The following is a 17,235-nucleotide window of genomic DNA, read 5'->3' on the forward strand; positions in this document are numbered from 1 at the left end:
CAGGTGGGGAAGGGAGAAGACAATGGCAGTGGCATGATTGCAGCAAAATACATTGCCGTTTTCAGGATGAAATGCAGGAGTTAACCTGTGGGGCTTTTGGAAAAGGTAAGGGCCACCTTAGGAAATAAATTATTTTTTGATTTACTGGCCCTTCCCTCAGTTCCCAGTGGAAATAGTTGCTTGAATGGAGTACTGCTTCGATGCTCCAGTTACATCATGAGGAGCTACCATTTCAAATAATTTTCATGTCTCCTACAAGCCTGGCACACAGATTGTGTACAAGCTCTCAGTACTGACTGGGCTTTGCTGAGGCTATCAGGCACATTCTAGGCCTCAAGTTACCAGCCACTCTATGTTGTCTCTTATTATCATCCCTCTTATTTGAAGGTTTCAGAAGAAGTAATAGAGGGTTTGAGGCTCTGAAAAGGTATGACAGAGTGATGCATTTGCATCTTTGGCACTCAATTAGAATCCATCCTTATATGGCCATCCATGTCTACAAAGCCAGGCTAGCATGCCAGCACGCATCTGAAGATGCCTACGTGTGGAAACTATAATTTCCAAAGGAGGCTGTCACAGAACAATGCAGTCAAACCTTGGAATCCTTTCCAGGACAAAAGCAACAGTGTCAGTGACTGTGAAAATAACAACTGCATTGTACTTTTTATGTAGCAAGCTCACTCTAAATAACTGTGGGAGACTTCTGTCATATCTCAGTTTTCAGTACTTTCTTACATCACAAAAATCACCAATGTGCAACTGGCCATGGTCAGTGATTTCATCAATTTCTTTTTTAGAAAAGTTAGCATCATGAAAAGTCCTCCATGTGATACGATTCCCCAGAGTGCAGGACATTATTGATAGCAGTCATGTGGCCAAATGCACCTCAATCTGCATTGCCGCTTCATTCACGAACAGAAAGATATTCCACTCCATGAAAAAGCAGCTAGCCAATGGCCAGAGAAAGCAAACACTGCTTAAGAATGCCTATTATCCTAGCAGCAGCGAGATTAATCCATTTTATGACTATTCATAGTGGATCACCTGAATTGCAATGAAGGCTGTACAAATGGAAGCCAGGGAACACTATTAGGCACTGCAGCAGTGGATCATGACATTATTTGAGAAACTCAAAGACAAGGGCTAAGGAAAGGTATGGTACAGTGAACGCATCCACCCAGTTTATGGGCAGGATTAAAATTCACCCTTGAGGACATGAGGAGAATGGTAGTGTGTGAAAGAGTGCGGGATTATAGTTTTCCATTAACATTCTTGAAAATGTACCAGAATGAATCATTCTAAATGTAAATTTTAGAATTTTTCTATTGTGCTTTTCTTGGGCTTTCTAGAATAGCATCCCATTCTCTCAGTTAGATGTGACAGCTCGATAATTCAGTTCAATTGGCACTCCTGTCAATAGGCATGACTTTCGTTGACACCAGTCCCCCAATGCAACAAATTTAAAATTTGCATCCCGTGTTTAAATCTCCTCATGGATTTGGCTGCCCCCAGACCCCTCCCTCCAACCCCACCATCTATTCTCAAACCCTACAACTTTCTCCCTAAATACTCTATTTCTCTGACTTCACCCTCTTGTCTGTCACGCTCCTTTCTTCACCCCACTACTGATGGATACCTGGATATCACCACAACCTGGATTTCACTTCCTAAACATCACCATTTTTCCACCTCTCCTCCTTTAAGGTCCTCTTTGAAACTCAAATCTAACTCTTTAACCATGTTTCTGCTTACTACTCCTAATCTTATTGTTTTTGAAAACATCCACTTTTATTCATGAATTTGCGAAGGGATGTTTTTCTATGTTCAAAGCACTAAATAAATGTTGTCATCTTGCATGAGGTGCTTAAAGAACTTGAGATGGCCCTTTTTAAAAGCTGTTGTTGAAATGAGCAAGGTACTGCTGATACACTCCTAACATAAACATATAAATATGCCATGACCTACAGTGAGATATGCTAAATTTAGAAAAAATAAGATGGGGTACACAACAAATATCTAAAGAATATTCAATGACTGGCAATAAAGTGTGATAAATGCTTTTCATTAGTTAATATTTGTGGATTTTTTTGTTATATTATATCTTGTAGTTGGGATAAAAATTCAACTTTCACCTAAAACAGGCATGAAATCAGTGATGCAATCATTCCACCCACCCATTCATGCAGGCATGAGACTTGAACCCCATATGGTCAGCAATTTGTGAGCACATCGCTGACTGCAGGTGGGGGGAAGAATCACGGAAGCTTACTTTTCTTTAGTATGTTTCTCTGGAGTGTGCACAGTGTATGCTCTGCCCATTTATACTTGAATTTTGAAATCATGGTCCTGCACCTGTCATAGGTTGCTGGACTAGTAATCCAGAGACCCAGGGTAATGCTCTGGGAACCCGGGTTCGAACCCCACTAGGGCAGATGGTGTTATTTGAATTCAATAAAAATCTGGAATTAAAAGTCTAATGATGACCATGAAACCATTGTTGATTGTTGTAAAAACCCATCTGGTTCACTAATTCCCTTTAGGGAAGGAAATTTGTCGTCCTTACCTGGTCTGGCCTACATGTGACTCCAGACCCACAGCAATGTGGTTGACTTTAAATGCCCTTTGAAATGGCCTAGCAAGCCACTCAGTTATAACAAACCGCTGCAAAGTTATAAAAAAGGAATGAAACCGGACAAACCACCCAGCATCGACCTAGGCACTGGAAACGACAACGGTAATCAGAGCCCTGTCAACCATGCAAAGTCCTCCTTACTAACATTTGGGGACTAGTGCCAAAATTGGGAGAGCTGTCTCACAGACTAGTCAAGCAACAGCCTGGCATAGTCATCCTCATGGAATCATACCTTATAGATAATGTCCCAGACTCCACCATCACCATCCCTGGGTATGTCCTGTTCCACCAACAGGACAGACCCAGCAGAGGCAGCGGCACAGTGGTATACAGTTGAGAGGGATTTGCCCTGGGAGTCCTCAGCATTGACTCCGGACCCCATGACGTCTCATGGCATCAGGTCAAACATGGGCAAGGAAACCTCCTGCTGATTACCACACATCTCCCCCCACTCAGCTGATGAATCAGTGCTCCACCATGTTGAACATCACTTGGAGGAAGCACTGAGGGTGGCAAGGGTGCAGAATGCACTCTGGGTGGGGAACTTCAATGTCCGTCACCAAGTGTGGCTGGGTAGCGCCACTACTGACCGAGCTGGCCGAATCCTAAATGACATAGCTGCTACACTGGGTCTGCGTGAGGGAACCAATAAGAGGGAAAAACATACTTGACCTCATCCTCACCAACCTGCCTGCTGCAGATGCATCTGTCCATAACAGTATTGGTAGGAGTGACCACCACACAGTCATTGTGGAGATTAAGTCCCGTCTTCACATTGAGGATACCCTCCATCGAGTTGTGTGGCACCACCGCCATGCTAAATTGGATAGATTTCGAACAGATCTAGCAACTCAAGAATAGGCATCTATGAGGCACTGTGGGCCATCAGCAGCAGCAGAATTGTACTCGAACACAATCTGTAACCTCATGGTCCAGCATACCCCTCACTCTACGATTTCCATCAAGCCAGGGGATCAAATATAAAATAAAAACAGAAAATTCTGGAAAAACTCAGCAGGTCTAACAGCATCTGTGGCGAGATAAACAGAGTTAACATTTCAAGTACATATGACTCTTCTTCAGAGCTAAAGAGGAATACAAAAGTGATTACATTTATACTGTTTAAGGGGGATGGAGCAGGTGAAGCTGGATAGAAGGCCAGCGATAGATGGAGGCAAAGGAGAGATGTCAAGAACAAAAGGACAAAGGGGTGTTAATGGTGGTGGTATTGGCTGATGGTGGCATTAAGGTTGGAAATCAGAATGTGATAATAGCCGGACAAGGGTAAGCACTCTGATAAGAACAACATGAACAAGTGACAGGTGGCCCTAGTGGGGCTGGGGCTGGGGGAGGGGACGGTGGTGGGAAAAAAAGATCGAAAATGGGATAAAAGGTGGGGATAAAGCAATGAAAATAAATAAAAATAAAAATAAGTGGGTAAAAAATAAAAATTAATATTTTGAAAAAAAATGGATAAAAAAGGGGCGATTACGGAGGAGAGAGTTCATGGTCTGAAGTTGTTGAACTCAATGTTAAGTCCGGAAGGCTGTAAAGTGCCTAATCAGAAGATGAAGTGCTGTTCCTCCAGTTTGCATTGGGCTTCACTGGAACATTGCAGCAGGCAAAGGACAGACATGTGGGCATGAGAGCAGGATGGTGTGTTGAAATGGCAAACAACCAGAAGGTCTGGGTCATGCTTGCGGACAGATCGGAGGTGTTGCGCAATGTTCTACATACCCCATAAAGAGACAGGTTTAACCACACAGGTACCCATAGCCACACCTTTTATTTGGAGGAAGTGAGATAAGTTTAAGGAGAAATTGTTCAGTGAGAGAAAAAGTTCAGCCAGACGGAGGAGAGTGGCAGTGGATGGGGATTGTTCGGGACCCTGATCAAGGAAGAAGCGGAGAGCCTCAGACCATCCTGGTGGGGGGGTGGAGGTGGGGGATGGAGGTGAGGCTAGGGGATCAACCCTGGTTCAATGAAGAGAGAGCAGGAAGGCATGCCAGGAGCAGTACCAGGCATATCTAAATATTAGGTGTCAACCTGGTGAAGCTATAACACAGGACTACTTGCGTGCCAAACAGCATAAGCAGCAAGTGATAGACAGGGCTAAGTGATCCCACAACCAACAGATCAGATCTAAGCTCTGCAGTCCTGCCACATCCAGTTGTGAATAGTGGTGGACAATTAAACAACTCACTGGAGGAGGAGGCTCCACAAATATTGCTATCCTCAATGATGGAGGAGCCCAGCATATCAGTGCAAAAGATAAGGATGAAGCATTTGCTACCATCTTCAGCCAGAAGTGCCAAGTGAATGATCCATCTCGGCCTCCTCCAGAGGTCCCCAGCTTCACAGATGCCAGTCTTCAGCCAATTCGATTCACGTGATATCAATAAACAACTGGAGGCATTGGATACTGCAAAGGCTATGGGCCCTGACAAATTTCCTGCAATAGTACTGAAGACTTGTGTTTGAGAACTTGCCATGCCCCTAGCCAAGCTGTTCCAGTACAGCTACAACACTGGCATCTACCTGGCTCTGTGGAAAATTGCCCAGGTATGTCCTGTACAAAAAGCAGGACAAATCTAACCAGGCCAATTACCGCCCCACCAGTCTACTCTCCATCATCAGTAAAGTAACGGAAGAGGTCATCAACAGTGCTATCAAGCAGCATTTACTTAACAATATCTTGCTCACTGACTTTCAGTTTGGGTTCCGCCAGGACTACTCGGCTCCTGACCTCTTTACAGCCTTGGTTCAAACATGGACAAAAGAGCTGAACTCTTGGGACGTGGTGAGACTGACTGCCCTTGACATGAAGGCAGCATTTGACAGAATGTGGCATCATGGAGCCTTAGCAAAACTGGAGTCAATGGGAATCAGGGGGAAAACTCTCCACTGGTTGGAATCATACCTAGCAGAAAGGAAGATGGTTGTGGTTGTTGGAGGTCAGTCATCTCTGCTCCAGGACATCACTGCAGGAGTTCCTCAGGATAGTGTCCTTGGCCCAACCATCTTTAGTTGCTTCATCAATGACCTTCCTTCCATCATAAGGTCAGAAGTGGGGATGTTCGCTGATAATTGCACAATGTTCAGCACCATTCATGACTCCTCAGATACTGAAGCAGTCCATGTCCAAATGCAGCAAGACCTGAACAATATCCAGGCTTGGGCTGACAAGTGGCAAGTAACATTTGCGCCACACAAGTGGCAGGTAATGACCATCTCCAACAAGTGAGAATCCAACCATTGCCCCTTGATGTTCAATGGCATTACCACCACTAAAACCCTCTCTATCAACATCCTGAGGGTTACCATTGACCAGACACTGAACTGGACTAGCCATATAAATACTGTGACTACAACAGCAGGTCAGAGGCTAGGAATCATGCGACGAGTAACTCACCTCCTGACTCCCCAAAGCCTGTCCACCATCTACAAGGCTTAAGTCACGAATGTGATGGAATACCCCCTGCTTGCCTGGACGAGTGCAGCTCCCACAACACTCAAGAAGCTGGACACCATCCAGGACAAAACAGCCCACTTGATTGGCACCACAAACATTCATTCCCTCCACCACTGTCGCACAGTGGCAGCAGTGTGTACCATCAACAAGATGCACTGCAGGGATTGCACTTTCCAAACTCACAACCATTACCATCTAGGACAAGGGCAGCTGATAGATAGGAACATCACCACCTGGAAGTTCCCCTCCTAGTCATTCACCATACTGACTTGGAAATATATCGCTGTTCCTTCACTGTCACTGGGTCAAAATCATGGAACTCCCTTCCTAAGAGCACTGTGGGTATACCTACACCACATGGACTGCAGCGGTTCAAGAAGGCAGCTCACCACCACCTTCTCAAGGGCAACTATGGATGGGAATAAATGCTGGCCCAGCCAGTAAAGCCCACATCCCGTGAATGAATAAAAAATAAATAAATGTGCATATTTACACAGCCTTATGCCAGTTTCAGGTAGGCAAGCTGCTCATCCATTTACAGGCCCACATGAAAATGATATCAGCTGGATCTTTGGTGTGAAAGGAGTGACAAGATGTATTCTCCCAATATTCAAAAGCTAGCTGTGAATTTCTCCTTCCAAAGGTTTGTTTCAACTAGAAGGAATGTGTAATATATCGTATACCAATGATGGTTAGATTTTTACTCCTTGCCAATGACAATTATTACCGTATACCATAAACCACAGCAGGAAAATGATTCAAGCAAAGAGAAATAGTCTATATCAGATTATTTCCTTTTTGAGATGAAATTTTCATCTCCAAGAAATATTCTACCTCATGCCCCAGAGCTAAATATTCTCAGCTTGCCAAAGCCAAACCTAACCAACAACTTTGTGATAAGAGTTAAGCTTAATTATATAGACAACCTTTGTATAACTAAAGCACTTCTGAGAAAAAGCATAGATAAGTAGTCACACTACAACAAAGGCTGAATAATATCAATCTCAATAGCCAAGCACTGATTAGATTTACAATCTACAATAACGCTTTTAAGATGTTTATTATAAGCAATATTTCTTCATGTGCAATTTTTTTTTCCACAGCATATTCTTATTGTTCAGCGGCACATGTCCATACTTGAAGAGGAACTAGAGGAATTTCGTCTAGCTTTGAGACAGTACGTGATATCTGCAACTGCACAAACAGGGTGTTTGCAGTACGTATGAAATCTTTGTGAAAATCATCTTTGCAATACTGTAATAAAGTCTATTATCCTTTGTATCCTTTGCAGCTCTTAAAAATACTCCATTTACACAGCCATTTCAAACAGCAGTAGAGGGAGTAAAGAGGCAATAAGAAACTTGGGGGAGGATTTTTCCCTTGTTGAACGGGCTCGGTGGGGGCGGGTGGGGGTGATTGGCCGCAGACTGCGATTTCATGCTGGCGGACCAATTAAGGCCTGCCCAGCGTGAAACGCGAGTGTCAGAGCTCAATGCTGCCTGTGTTGGGGGGCGGGGCGGGGAAGGAGGGCAAGCGCGAACTTCGTGCATGCGCACGGGTGTGCGCTGAAAAATCTCCCTGAGGCACAGAGCTGGAAGGTGGGAGAAGTGGGGCATACAGGAAGCTGCCTTGCACTTGGAAAAGATTGTCAAAAGTGAGCATTCTTCCGCAGCTGAGACCATTCAGCTGCAGCTCCATTGACATGCTTGGAGTCAGCCTCTGAAGCTTTTCTGCCCACTCTAGCAATGCAAAAGCATGAAAGTGCCACCAAATGCTCCAGAACATTTCACTCCAAAATAGACTTGCACACAATGTGTTGGGGGGTAGGGGATTAGTAGTGGGTCAGGAACCCATTTGTCACTGACGTGAGCTTTGCATGGCTCTTTAACTTAGTCATGGTATTCGCATCCTGCTTCCGAATTTCCCAGCTTATCAGAAAGGGCAGGCAGGGTGATGCATCAAATCCTGCAAAAGAAGGATTTCTAGGCAAAATGGGCCCCAGCATGGGTTAGAACGACTCAAATAAACACGGATTCCTGTGGCTTCAGCAAACACAGGAATGGAAAGGAATAGGAAGGCTGACCCTGGGTCTCTGACTCTTACCTTAAAGTCCTGCTGCAGGAGCTGAGGGACTGAAGTGAGGTGATGCTTCCCAAAGATGGGAAGAAGAGGCCAACCTCTCAAAGCAAGCAGGCATTGATGGAAATGGTTAAGGAAATAAGCAGCAGGTATGTTGTCCCTCAAACCTGGATACAATGTCCCAAGAGGTTCAAGGATCACAGGAGGGCATGAATGGTGAGTGACAAGCCCCACATGCTGCCTTCCCTCATTTCCACACAATCCATTTCTCACATTTACAACTCTTTGACTTCCTTGCACATGAGAGTGGAGAACTCCATGGAGAGGCAGAGAATTGAGGTGAATGGCAGGAGTGGGGGTGTCTCTCGTAAGAGCCACCTTCATGACAACCAGCAAAATGTGCCCCTCTGGTCCACTGGAAAGCAGGTTTTGTTCCAGGAGGTTGCAGATATTAGCAATGCCCTGCCGTGAAAGCCTGAGCTTCCTGAGGCACTCGTGCTCATACATATCAATAGAGTTAATCCTTTGCCTGAAGACCGTACTGGGTGTCTCACCTCCTTCGCGTTGGATCTCTGTGTCCGTCCCTTCTGTCTTGTGAATCAGCATATGGCTGAGGAAAGGGCTATTGGTTTTACTGTTGGTGTTGCTCCTGCTGCTGTTGGTGTTACTGCTGCTCCTGTTCCTCATCAGAGGCCCAAGATAGAGCTTCTTAAGCTGTTCCCATGCTGCAGTGAAAGCTGACAGCTGGGAAATACAGATCGAAGTAAGTAAAGTTCAAGACAGAAGTTGGAAATCACCTGTCATACGATGAAGGCTCTCAAGAAGTGCTGTTAGCACCAGCCTCTCACCCAGACAGGACTGTAGCTACTTGATTTCAATGTTTGAAGGTTTTCCTGTCTTTCAGTTTCACTAAACAAGCACCGTACTTCCCACTGTGATTTCACCTGCTGGACCCTTGTGAGCTCCACACAGCTCAGGATCTTCTGAAGTGTTTAACTGTAGCTGAAATACTTTTGAATTGTAGTCACAGTAGTATAATAGGAAACATAGCAGCCAATTTGCAAACAGTAGCCGCCCACACACAGTGAGCAGAATTTTCTGCCTACTGGGCGGGCGGGCCGGACCCAATCTCCGGCGGGCAGGGAGCCGATCCCCGCTGGAGAAGCGGGCCCCATCGCCATTTTAAGTGGGCGGACCAATTAAGGACCGCCCAGCGTGACGTCCAGCGGGAAGCGCTATGCGCTTCCTGTACAGGCGGTGGGGGGGAGGGGATTCCCCAAATGCGAGAGTGTGCTCTTTCACGCATGTGCACGAAAGAGCTCACATCTCCCTGAGGCAAAGTGCTGCCTCAGGGAAATCGCTGACAGTTGTGAAAACATTAAACATAGAAAAAAAATCCTTAACATGTCCCCCTCATGTGACATTGTCACATGAGATGGGACATGTTCATAAATTTCACTAAAACTTTATTAAACTTTTTAAATCCCGAAACGAAACCCGCTGGTGGATGAGGTTTCATGTTTTATCTAGTTCCCGCCGGGGCTCCTGGCTTGCCTGCCAACTTTAAGGTTGGACGGGCAGGTCCTTTAATTGTTTTAATGATCCTGTCAATGGCCTCAATTGGCCATTGACAGGTTGGCAGGCCCACAGCTGATTTGGCTGTGCCCCCGCCTTCCTGAAGATTTAAATGGGGCGGGATAACGTCGGGGGTTCCCCCTGCTCGCTGACGGCAAAATTCAGCCCAGTGATGTGATAATGACCAGATAATCAGTTAATTCTTTAAGTGATGTTGTTTCAGGGATAGACATTGACCAGGACACTAAGGATAACCCCCCTGCTCTTCTTTGAAATAATGGCATGGGATATTTTATATCCACCCAAGATAATTGACCAGGCGTTGGTTTAATATCTCATCCAAAAGACAGCAGCCTGGATTTTCATCACTGAGACAGGTGTGGGTGCCAGGAAAACTTCTGGCTCAGCCTGCCCACCTTGGGAGAAAGTGCCCGCAAAGGCGAGATTTTTATTGTAGGCTGGCAGGGGCGTGCTGCAGTCAGGCCAGTTGACCCAGGAAAGACATCGGAGGCAGTCGCAGGGGCTGTCATGTACAGAGGCAGGCTGTTTAAAAGGTCTGCCTGGGACTTTATCCCAGTCAAAATAAAAGCAGAAAAGCCCTCTAGTTCTCATCCCTTACCCCGAAACACTCCCCATGCCCCTCCCTCCCCATGCCCCTCCCCCTCCAGCCACCACCCACCACCCCCATGGTTCCTCATGATCCCTATGCCAAGCAATGATGTTCCCATGCTCATTGTTAAGCCAAGCCTCATTATGTATTCTTGGCTGATAGCCTAGACATTCATTACTCTGATTAATCACCTGGGCCCCAGAGAAAGCATTGCTTAATTGAGAGCTCTGGCTCTTTGATCTCTGCTGTCAATTTCACAATGTTTATTTACACAGAGTTAGGAGGTTTCAAGTGCCTGCAGTTTCTGTTATTGATACTTTAAAGGGTCTGGATGATTGACACTTCTATTGCCCTGTACTAAAAGGACTTTTTTTAACATAATGGAGATGAATGAGTAGCTTTTTTAAAGGTTTTTTTTTACATATCCTATTGTCACTCTAGAATTCATTGGTTCTATACTGTGTATAAGGGTCAATGGGCATGGAAGTATTATAGTTCGGGATGAGGGGCAATAGAAGTGGGTAGATGGGCATAGCTTGGCATGGAGGGGGAAATGACAAGGCCAAGGAGGGTGGATGGGGCCATGGTTTGGCATAGAGGGCATGAGGAGTCATGAGGGTGGGGCATAACTTGGCATAGGTGGGCATGAGGAGGACCTTTTGAACTCACCTTTTAAATGCTCCCCTCATGCGGACCACATTCACAATACCTCTGGGGTACCGTGAACTATGACTCTTTAAAAACTTGGCCCAACTCCATGAAAATTGTGGAGGAGTAGAACGTGCCTATCTCTGCAATGAAGCCAGCCAGGACGGGAGTGTACAGTATGGGCTTCTGAACCAAACCACCCCGTACCCTTAAAAGGCACTCCTGAAAATTGCACAGTCCAGAAATGAGGTCTGGAATCCTGGAATTGGGACACACCTGCTATTTTTAAATGGCTTCCGACTTGGCACAAATCCTGGCCAGCATCTCCAACAATGCAGCACTCCCTCAGTACTGCACGGTTTGAGTCTTTTTGTTCAAGTCTCTGGAGTGGAGGCTTGAACCCACAACCTTCTAACTTAAAGGTAAAAGTGTGAGCCACAACTATTAAAGCTTGTTTAAAATATACAACAAAGTTACCAGTAAACCATAATTTTATTAACATTCATATTTAGATGTTGTATTTAACTGCTTAATATCAATGTTAACATGACTTATGCATCAATAGTAGATTTATATTGCTCATTAATTACAATTTTATATATCCATGATTTTATTTATTGTGAATCATTGTTTCTTTTAAATAGCGTTTCTGTGCAGAAACTTTCATCTGAATCCCGTTTTACACTTTATGAATTCTGGGAAAACACTAATCTCTGGAAAAAGTAAGTAGTTTGACAGTTTGGTTTGGCAGATGGCACAAGATGAATAATCAAACTTGGTGGAATAGCAAAAAATAAACAATAGAGTGGCCTCAGCTGCACTGTTACATAGTTAGAGCAAATAAGCAACATAGATCCAAGCCACTTACTATATTTTTCTACAAATCAATAAATCTTGTACATTTTTACAGATATAAAGGTGAATGATAATTAAAAGGCTGTGTATGTTGATGATGCCAATGAAAACATAAGGTTAATAAATATTAGTAGGAGCAGGCCTTATGGCCCCTCAAACATGCTCCACAATTCAGCAAAATCATAGCTGAACATTTACATCAAGTCCATTTCCACACTATCCCGATATCCCTTGATTTCCTTAGTAATTTATCAATCTCAGTGTTTAATATATTCATTGTCTGAGCAACCTGAGCACTCTGGGGGTAGAGAATTCCAAAGATTTACATCTATCAGTGAAAAAAATTCTCCTTATCTCAGTACTAAGTGTTCAACCCCTTAATCTGGGACTGACCTCCAGTTTTAGACTCTCCAGTCAGGGGAATCAACCTCTTTACATCTACCTTGTCAAGCTCTCTAAGAATTTTATACAGTTCAATGAGATCACTTCTCATTCTTCTAAAACAAAACCTCAGTCTCTCCTCATAGGACAGTCCCTCATCCCAGGAATCAATCTGAATCAATCAGGAATTTTCATTACTCTCCCTGAAAGGCAAGGTATGGAGAACGAAACTGTACACAATACTCCAGGTGTGGTCTTTCCAAAGACCTATATTATTGCAGCAAGACTTTCTTCCTCTTCTCCTTCAACCCCTTTTAGTTAAGGCTAATGCACCATTTGCCTACCTAATTGCTTGCAGTACCTGCATGTTAACTTTCTGTGATTCAGGTACAAGGATGCCCAAAGTCCTTTGAATACTAATATTTATTAGTTTCTCATCTTTTAAAAAAATATTCTGCTTTGTCAAGTGGATAATTTCACATTTCCTCAGATTATACTTCATTTGTCACCTTCTTTCCCAATCACTTTACTAGTTTATAATCCTTTGCAGCCTCTTTGCATCCTCCTCACATTTTACTTTCCCAACTAGCTTTATATTGACAACAAACTTGGATCATTTGTACTTGGTTCCCTCATCTAGGTCATTGATAGATTGTAAATAGCTGAGACCTAAGCACTGATCCTTGTGGCACTTCACATTGAAAAAGGCCCAGTTGTTCCTAATTTGTTTTCTATGTTTAATCAATCCTCAATTCATGCTAATATATTATCCAAATTCAATAAGCCCTAATCTTGGATAACAACCTTGAGTGGATCTTTGTTATCTCTAGGCTTGGCTAGTCCAATGCTTTCCTAAGTGGCCTCCATCTTTCACCCTCCACAAACTTGAGCTAATCCAAGAACCGTGCTGCCCATATTCTAATTCTAACCAAGTCTCTTTCATTATCACAGCTATGCTCAATTACCTTGATGGGCTTTCAGTCCAGCAATGTCTCAATTTTAAAACTCTCATCCTTATTTTGAAATCCCTCCATGGCCATCTTGTCCATCCCTATCTGTGTAACTTTCTCCAGCCCTATAACCCTCCGAGATCTCTTGCACTTTCAGGATTTTAATCACTCCACCATTGGCGACCATACCTTCAGATGCCTAGGCCACAAGCTTTGAAATTTTATCCCTAAACCTCTCTGTCTTTCTCTCCTTTTAAAATGCTTCTTAAAACCTACCTCTTTGGCTAACCTTTTGTTTATCTATTCCAATATCTTATTTGGCCTGGTGTCCAATTATGTTGGATAATGTTCCTGTGCAGCAAGGATCATATTAATAAAGACACTATATAAATGAAAGCTATTATTGTAAATGCAGTTTCCAGAACATTTTCTCCAGAATAATACTGGCAGATGACTTTCCCAGCCAATATATATGTTTGAGCCTGTCTCAGGATTAATTGCCACTAATTGGAATAGAAGGGGGCGGTTGTACCTCAGTCGAACCAGCACTGAACATAATTAGAATTGTATGCATGAGTTTAAACTAGTGAACTCGGGAGTGGAGCTTTGACTGAACCTTAGTTTCAGTTGAGACACCCTGATTGTAAAATGTTCAAAAAGAGATAAAGTAAGTAAAAAAGTGAAGTTGACACTGTAAGGATCCCTATAACAAATGTTAAGATAACTGGCCTGTGGTTTCCTGCTTTCTGTCTCCCTCCCTTTTTGAATAAAGAAGTTACATTTGCAATTTTATAATCTAAAAGAATCTTCCCCAAATCTTGGAAAATTAAAACCAATGCATCAACTATCTCACTAGCCACTTCTTTCAAGACCCTAGGATGAAGTCCATCAGGACCCTGGGATTTGTCAGCCAGCAGCTCCAACGATTCGCTTAATACCACTTCCCTGGTGATTGTAATTTTCCTGAGTTCCTCCCTCCCTTCTATTTCCTGATTTATAATTATTTCTGGGATGTTACTTGTATCCTCTATAGTGAAGAAAGATGTAAAATACCTATTCAATTCATCTGCCACCTCCTTACTTTCCATTATTAATTCCCCAGATTCACCTTTTATAGGACCAATCCTCACTCTTTTCTTATTTAAATATCTATAGAAAATCTTACTATGTTTCTAGCTAGCTTCCCCTCATGCCCTATTTTTTCCCTCCTTATTAATCTTTTTCCCATTCTTTGCTGTTATGTGTTACTGTTAGCTGGCTCCATGCATTTAGGGCTCAGGAGAAGTCCTGGGGAGTTGAAAAGGTGACAAGTTCCATACTGGAAAGGGCTAGGGCAGAGAAGAAGCTCTGGGAGCTGTTCATAGCTTGGTGTAGCTGGGGAGATTGGAGTTTGGTGAAATCCAGGGGCAGTGCCCAGTGAAGCTAGCCAGCTAGTAAAGAGTTGAAATTGCGCCAGTCAGTTGAGGCTGGGTGACAAACTCGGAAATCCAGGGGAATGGAGTCTTAGTGGACGAGATTGAAATCCTTGGAGGTGTGTAGTCATTGAGGCAGTTCGAGCTGGAGCAGCTTTGAGGGAATTCAGAGGCTTGATATTCAAAAGTGAAAAGTTTGAAGTCCCTTATGAGATTGGTTGACTCACAGTGTTTACTGACGTCTGGGTGGGTTGCTGAGAAATCCATGGGATCTGTCTTGGTCATTTCCTATTTATTGTACAGTGTGGTGTGTTCGACCACAATTTGCCTCCTAATTTACATGGTACCTCGTATTAGCCCTAAATGTTAGCATGTAAAATAGTTATTGTAAATTGTTTTATCTTTTTGACCTTGTATATAGTAAAGTTTATTTCTGTTCACTCAAAATCCATGGAACCTTGTGGTTTTAATCTCTTAGCAACTGTCTTGAATCTCATACTTGGTCTACTTTAAACAAAACATATTGGTCCCTAACCAAATCTTACCAAACACTTGGGGGTATGGTCTAGAATCATAACACTGTGTCAAATGTATTTTTGTGCAGTAATCAGGCAGTGTGGATAATTGATTATGATTGATATGTCAATCACCACACAGCCATATCCAGACTAATTACAGCAAGACCTTTCAGAGGAACAATGTGGATTTCTTGGACACTCCAGAACTAATAACAACAATGCTCGTGCCTGGTAAGAAGCACATCTTAAAACTTCATTGTAAGCTCATTACTGATTTGACTGATATTACTTCATTTCATGTGTAAGGAATTATTTCTGATAGCTTTTCTCCTTAGCACTGTAAACAATCAAGCATTACCTTAGTGTGCAAACTGTAAATTTTGTTACAGTGGGGTGTGAAGAAAAAAAATTGTACAAGACATTGGTTAGCCCACAGTTAGTGTATTTTGTGTATTTCTGGGCAGCCCATTAGAGGAAGGATATTGGTACAGCGAGAAGTCAGTAAAATAACACTAGGAATCTGTGGTTATCAAGAAATGCTAGCAAAAATATGGGCTTTTTATTGAAACAAAGAGGTTTAAGGGGTAATCTAATGAAGGTATTCACAATTATGACACGTTTTAGAGAACAAATAGTAAAAAACTGTTATTGCTGATTGGTTAAAGATTATTATTAGAAGAACAAGGAGGAAGTTCAAAGAATTTTTTTCACACCTGTGTCTGGAATTTCAGGGTTTGGGGGGGTTCTCATGATCATTCGTTATATATTTTGGTAGGTGATTGGCAGAAAATCAGAGAAATAGCATAAACACCTGTTTAGTCACAAAATTATTTTGATTATGGAGCGGCACTACTGAGATGCTCACCTGTGAACCTGATGGGATTTCAGAAAGGTAACTTGCCATCTCAGTGTGTGGACACATAGTCTGGTCTGACTGGAGATTTGAAGGAATCCTTTGGCATTTTCTGATGCAGGTGGCCACATATTTGAGTAGCAATACAAAAGTGACATCAGAATAGAGGGAGGCCAGTAAAAGAAACCTTCCTTTCTCACTCCCTTGGTCAGATGCTCTTGATGCAAAAGCAGAAAAACAGAGCAAAAGGGTTCACTCTGATTTCCACCCCACTTTACAAAATCCACTGGCTTTCTGCTCCATTAACGAACAAAACGACTATGCTCTCACATTGACTCGGACCATTTAACTTTTTATAAACATTTGTAAGCACAGACCCAGGATGTTGGTTTTAGCAGTAAAATACTTGTATGGCATGATATTGTGGTAGACCAACTGAGTCTGCCAAAATGTTACAGTAAATCCACATTAATTTATTATATACCATGCCATACTCCATTTGATTATTTGATTTAATAGAAGTACTTAAGTCATTTGTGGCTAAGGTGAAGTAAATACATAAGTAGGGTCATGTGGCACTCATATGCATTAAACATTTTCAAATGAATCATTATGCACGTTTGACATATCTGAGAATTCCTCTGTCATTCAGCGATTGTTTTCTCTTTCTTTCACAGCATCATGGTGGGTTCTGAATAATAACTGAAAATTTGTCTCCCATTGCAGAAAATTTGTGTAGTGTGAAATTTTGTGTGAGACATCTAGAAATAGCTTCACTTGTGTTACAAGCTACAATAAAATAATATGTAATCTAAACATTTGAAAAAATGTTAGCTATGACTTACATGATAAATGAATACATGACTGGAAGTAATGTGTTCTGGTGAATAAATCATTAATTAATAGGCAACTGTATTATTTATGAACAGCATAGATGTATCAGTGTAATATATTCTGTAACCCTAATTTATATTTTGTAATGCAGTACTTTTGTATTCTATTTGTACCACACAACTTCAGATGATTGCATTTTTAATGAAAATGTGATAATTGCTCACTGACACTCAGTTTGGGTTCTGCCAGGGCCACTCAGCTTCTGACCTCACTACAGCCTCAGTCCAAACAATGACAGAAGAGCTGCACTTAAGAGGTGAGGTGAGAGTGACTGCCTTTGACATCAAGGCAGCATTTGACCAAGTGTGGCATCATGGAGCCCAAGCAAAACCGAAGCCAATGAGAATCAGGGGGAA

General features: G+C 42.8%; 1 protein-coding gene across 1 annotated transcript in view; it reads left to right on the forward strand.

The window, feature by feature from the left end:
* Window positions 1-16,691, forward strand: part of necab1 (N-terminal EF-hand calcium binding protein 1) — a 326,564-nt gene extending 309,873 nt beyond the window's left edge. The window contains exons 10-13 of the mRNA XM_078541237.1: window positions 7,208-7,320; window positions 11,661-11,738; window positions 15,272-15,363; window positions 16,663-16,691. Coding sequence (XP_078397363.1) covers window positions 7,208-7,320; window positions 11,661-11,738; window positions 15,272-15,363; window positions 16,663-16,691 — 312 coding nt within the window. The remainder of the gene's footprint in view (window positions 1-7,207; window positions 7,321-11,660; window positions 11,739-15,271; window positions 15,364-16,662) is intronic.
* Window positions 16,692-17,235: the final 544 nt, after the last annotated feature.

The sequence above is a fragment of the Cetorhinus maximus genome, chromosome 4 (assembly GCF_964194155.1).
Source record: "Cetorhinus maximus chromosome 4, sCetMax3.hap1.1, whole genome shotgun sequence".
Taxonomy (NCBI): domain Eukaryota; kingdom Metazoa; phylum Chordata; class Chondrichthyes; order Lamniformes; family Cetorhinidae; genus Cetorhinus; species Cetorhinus maximus.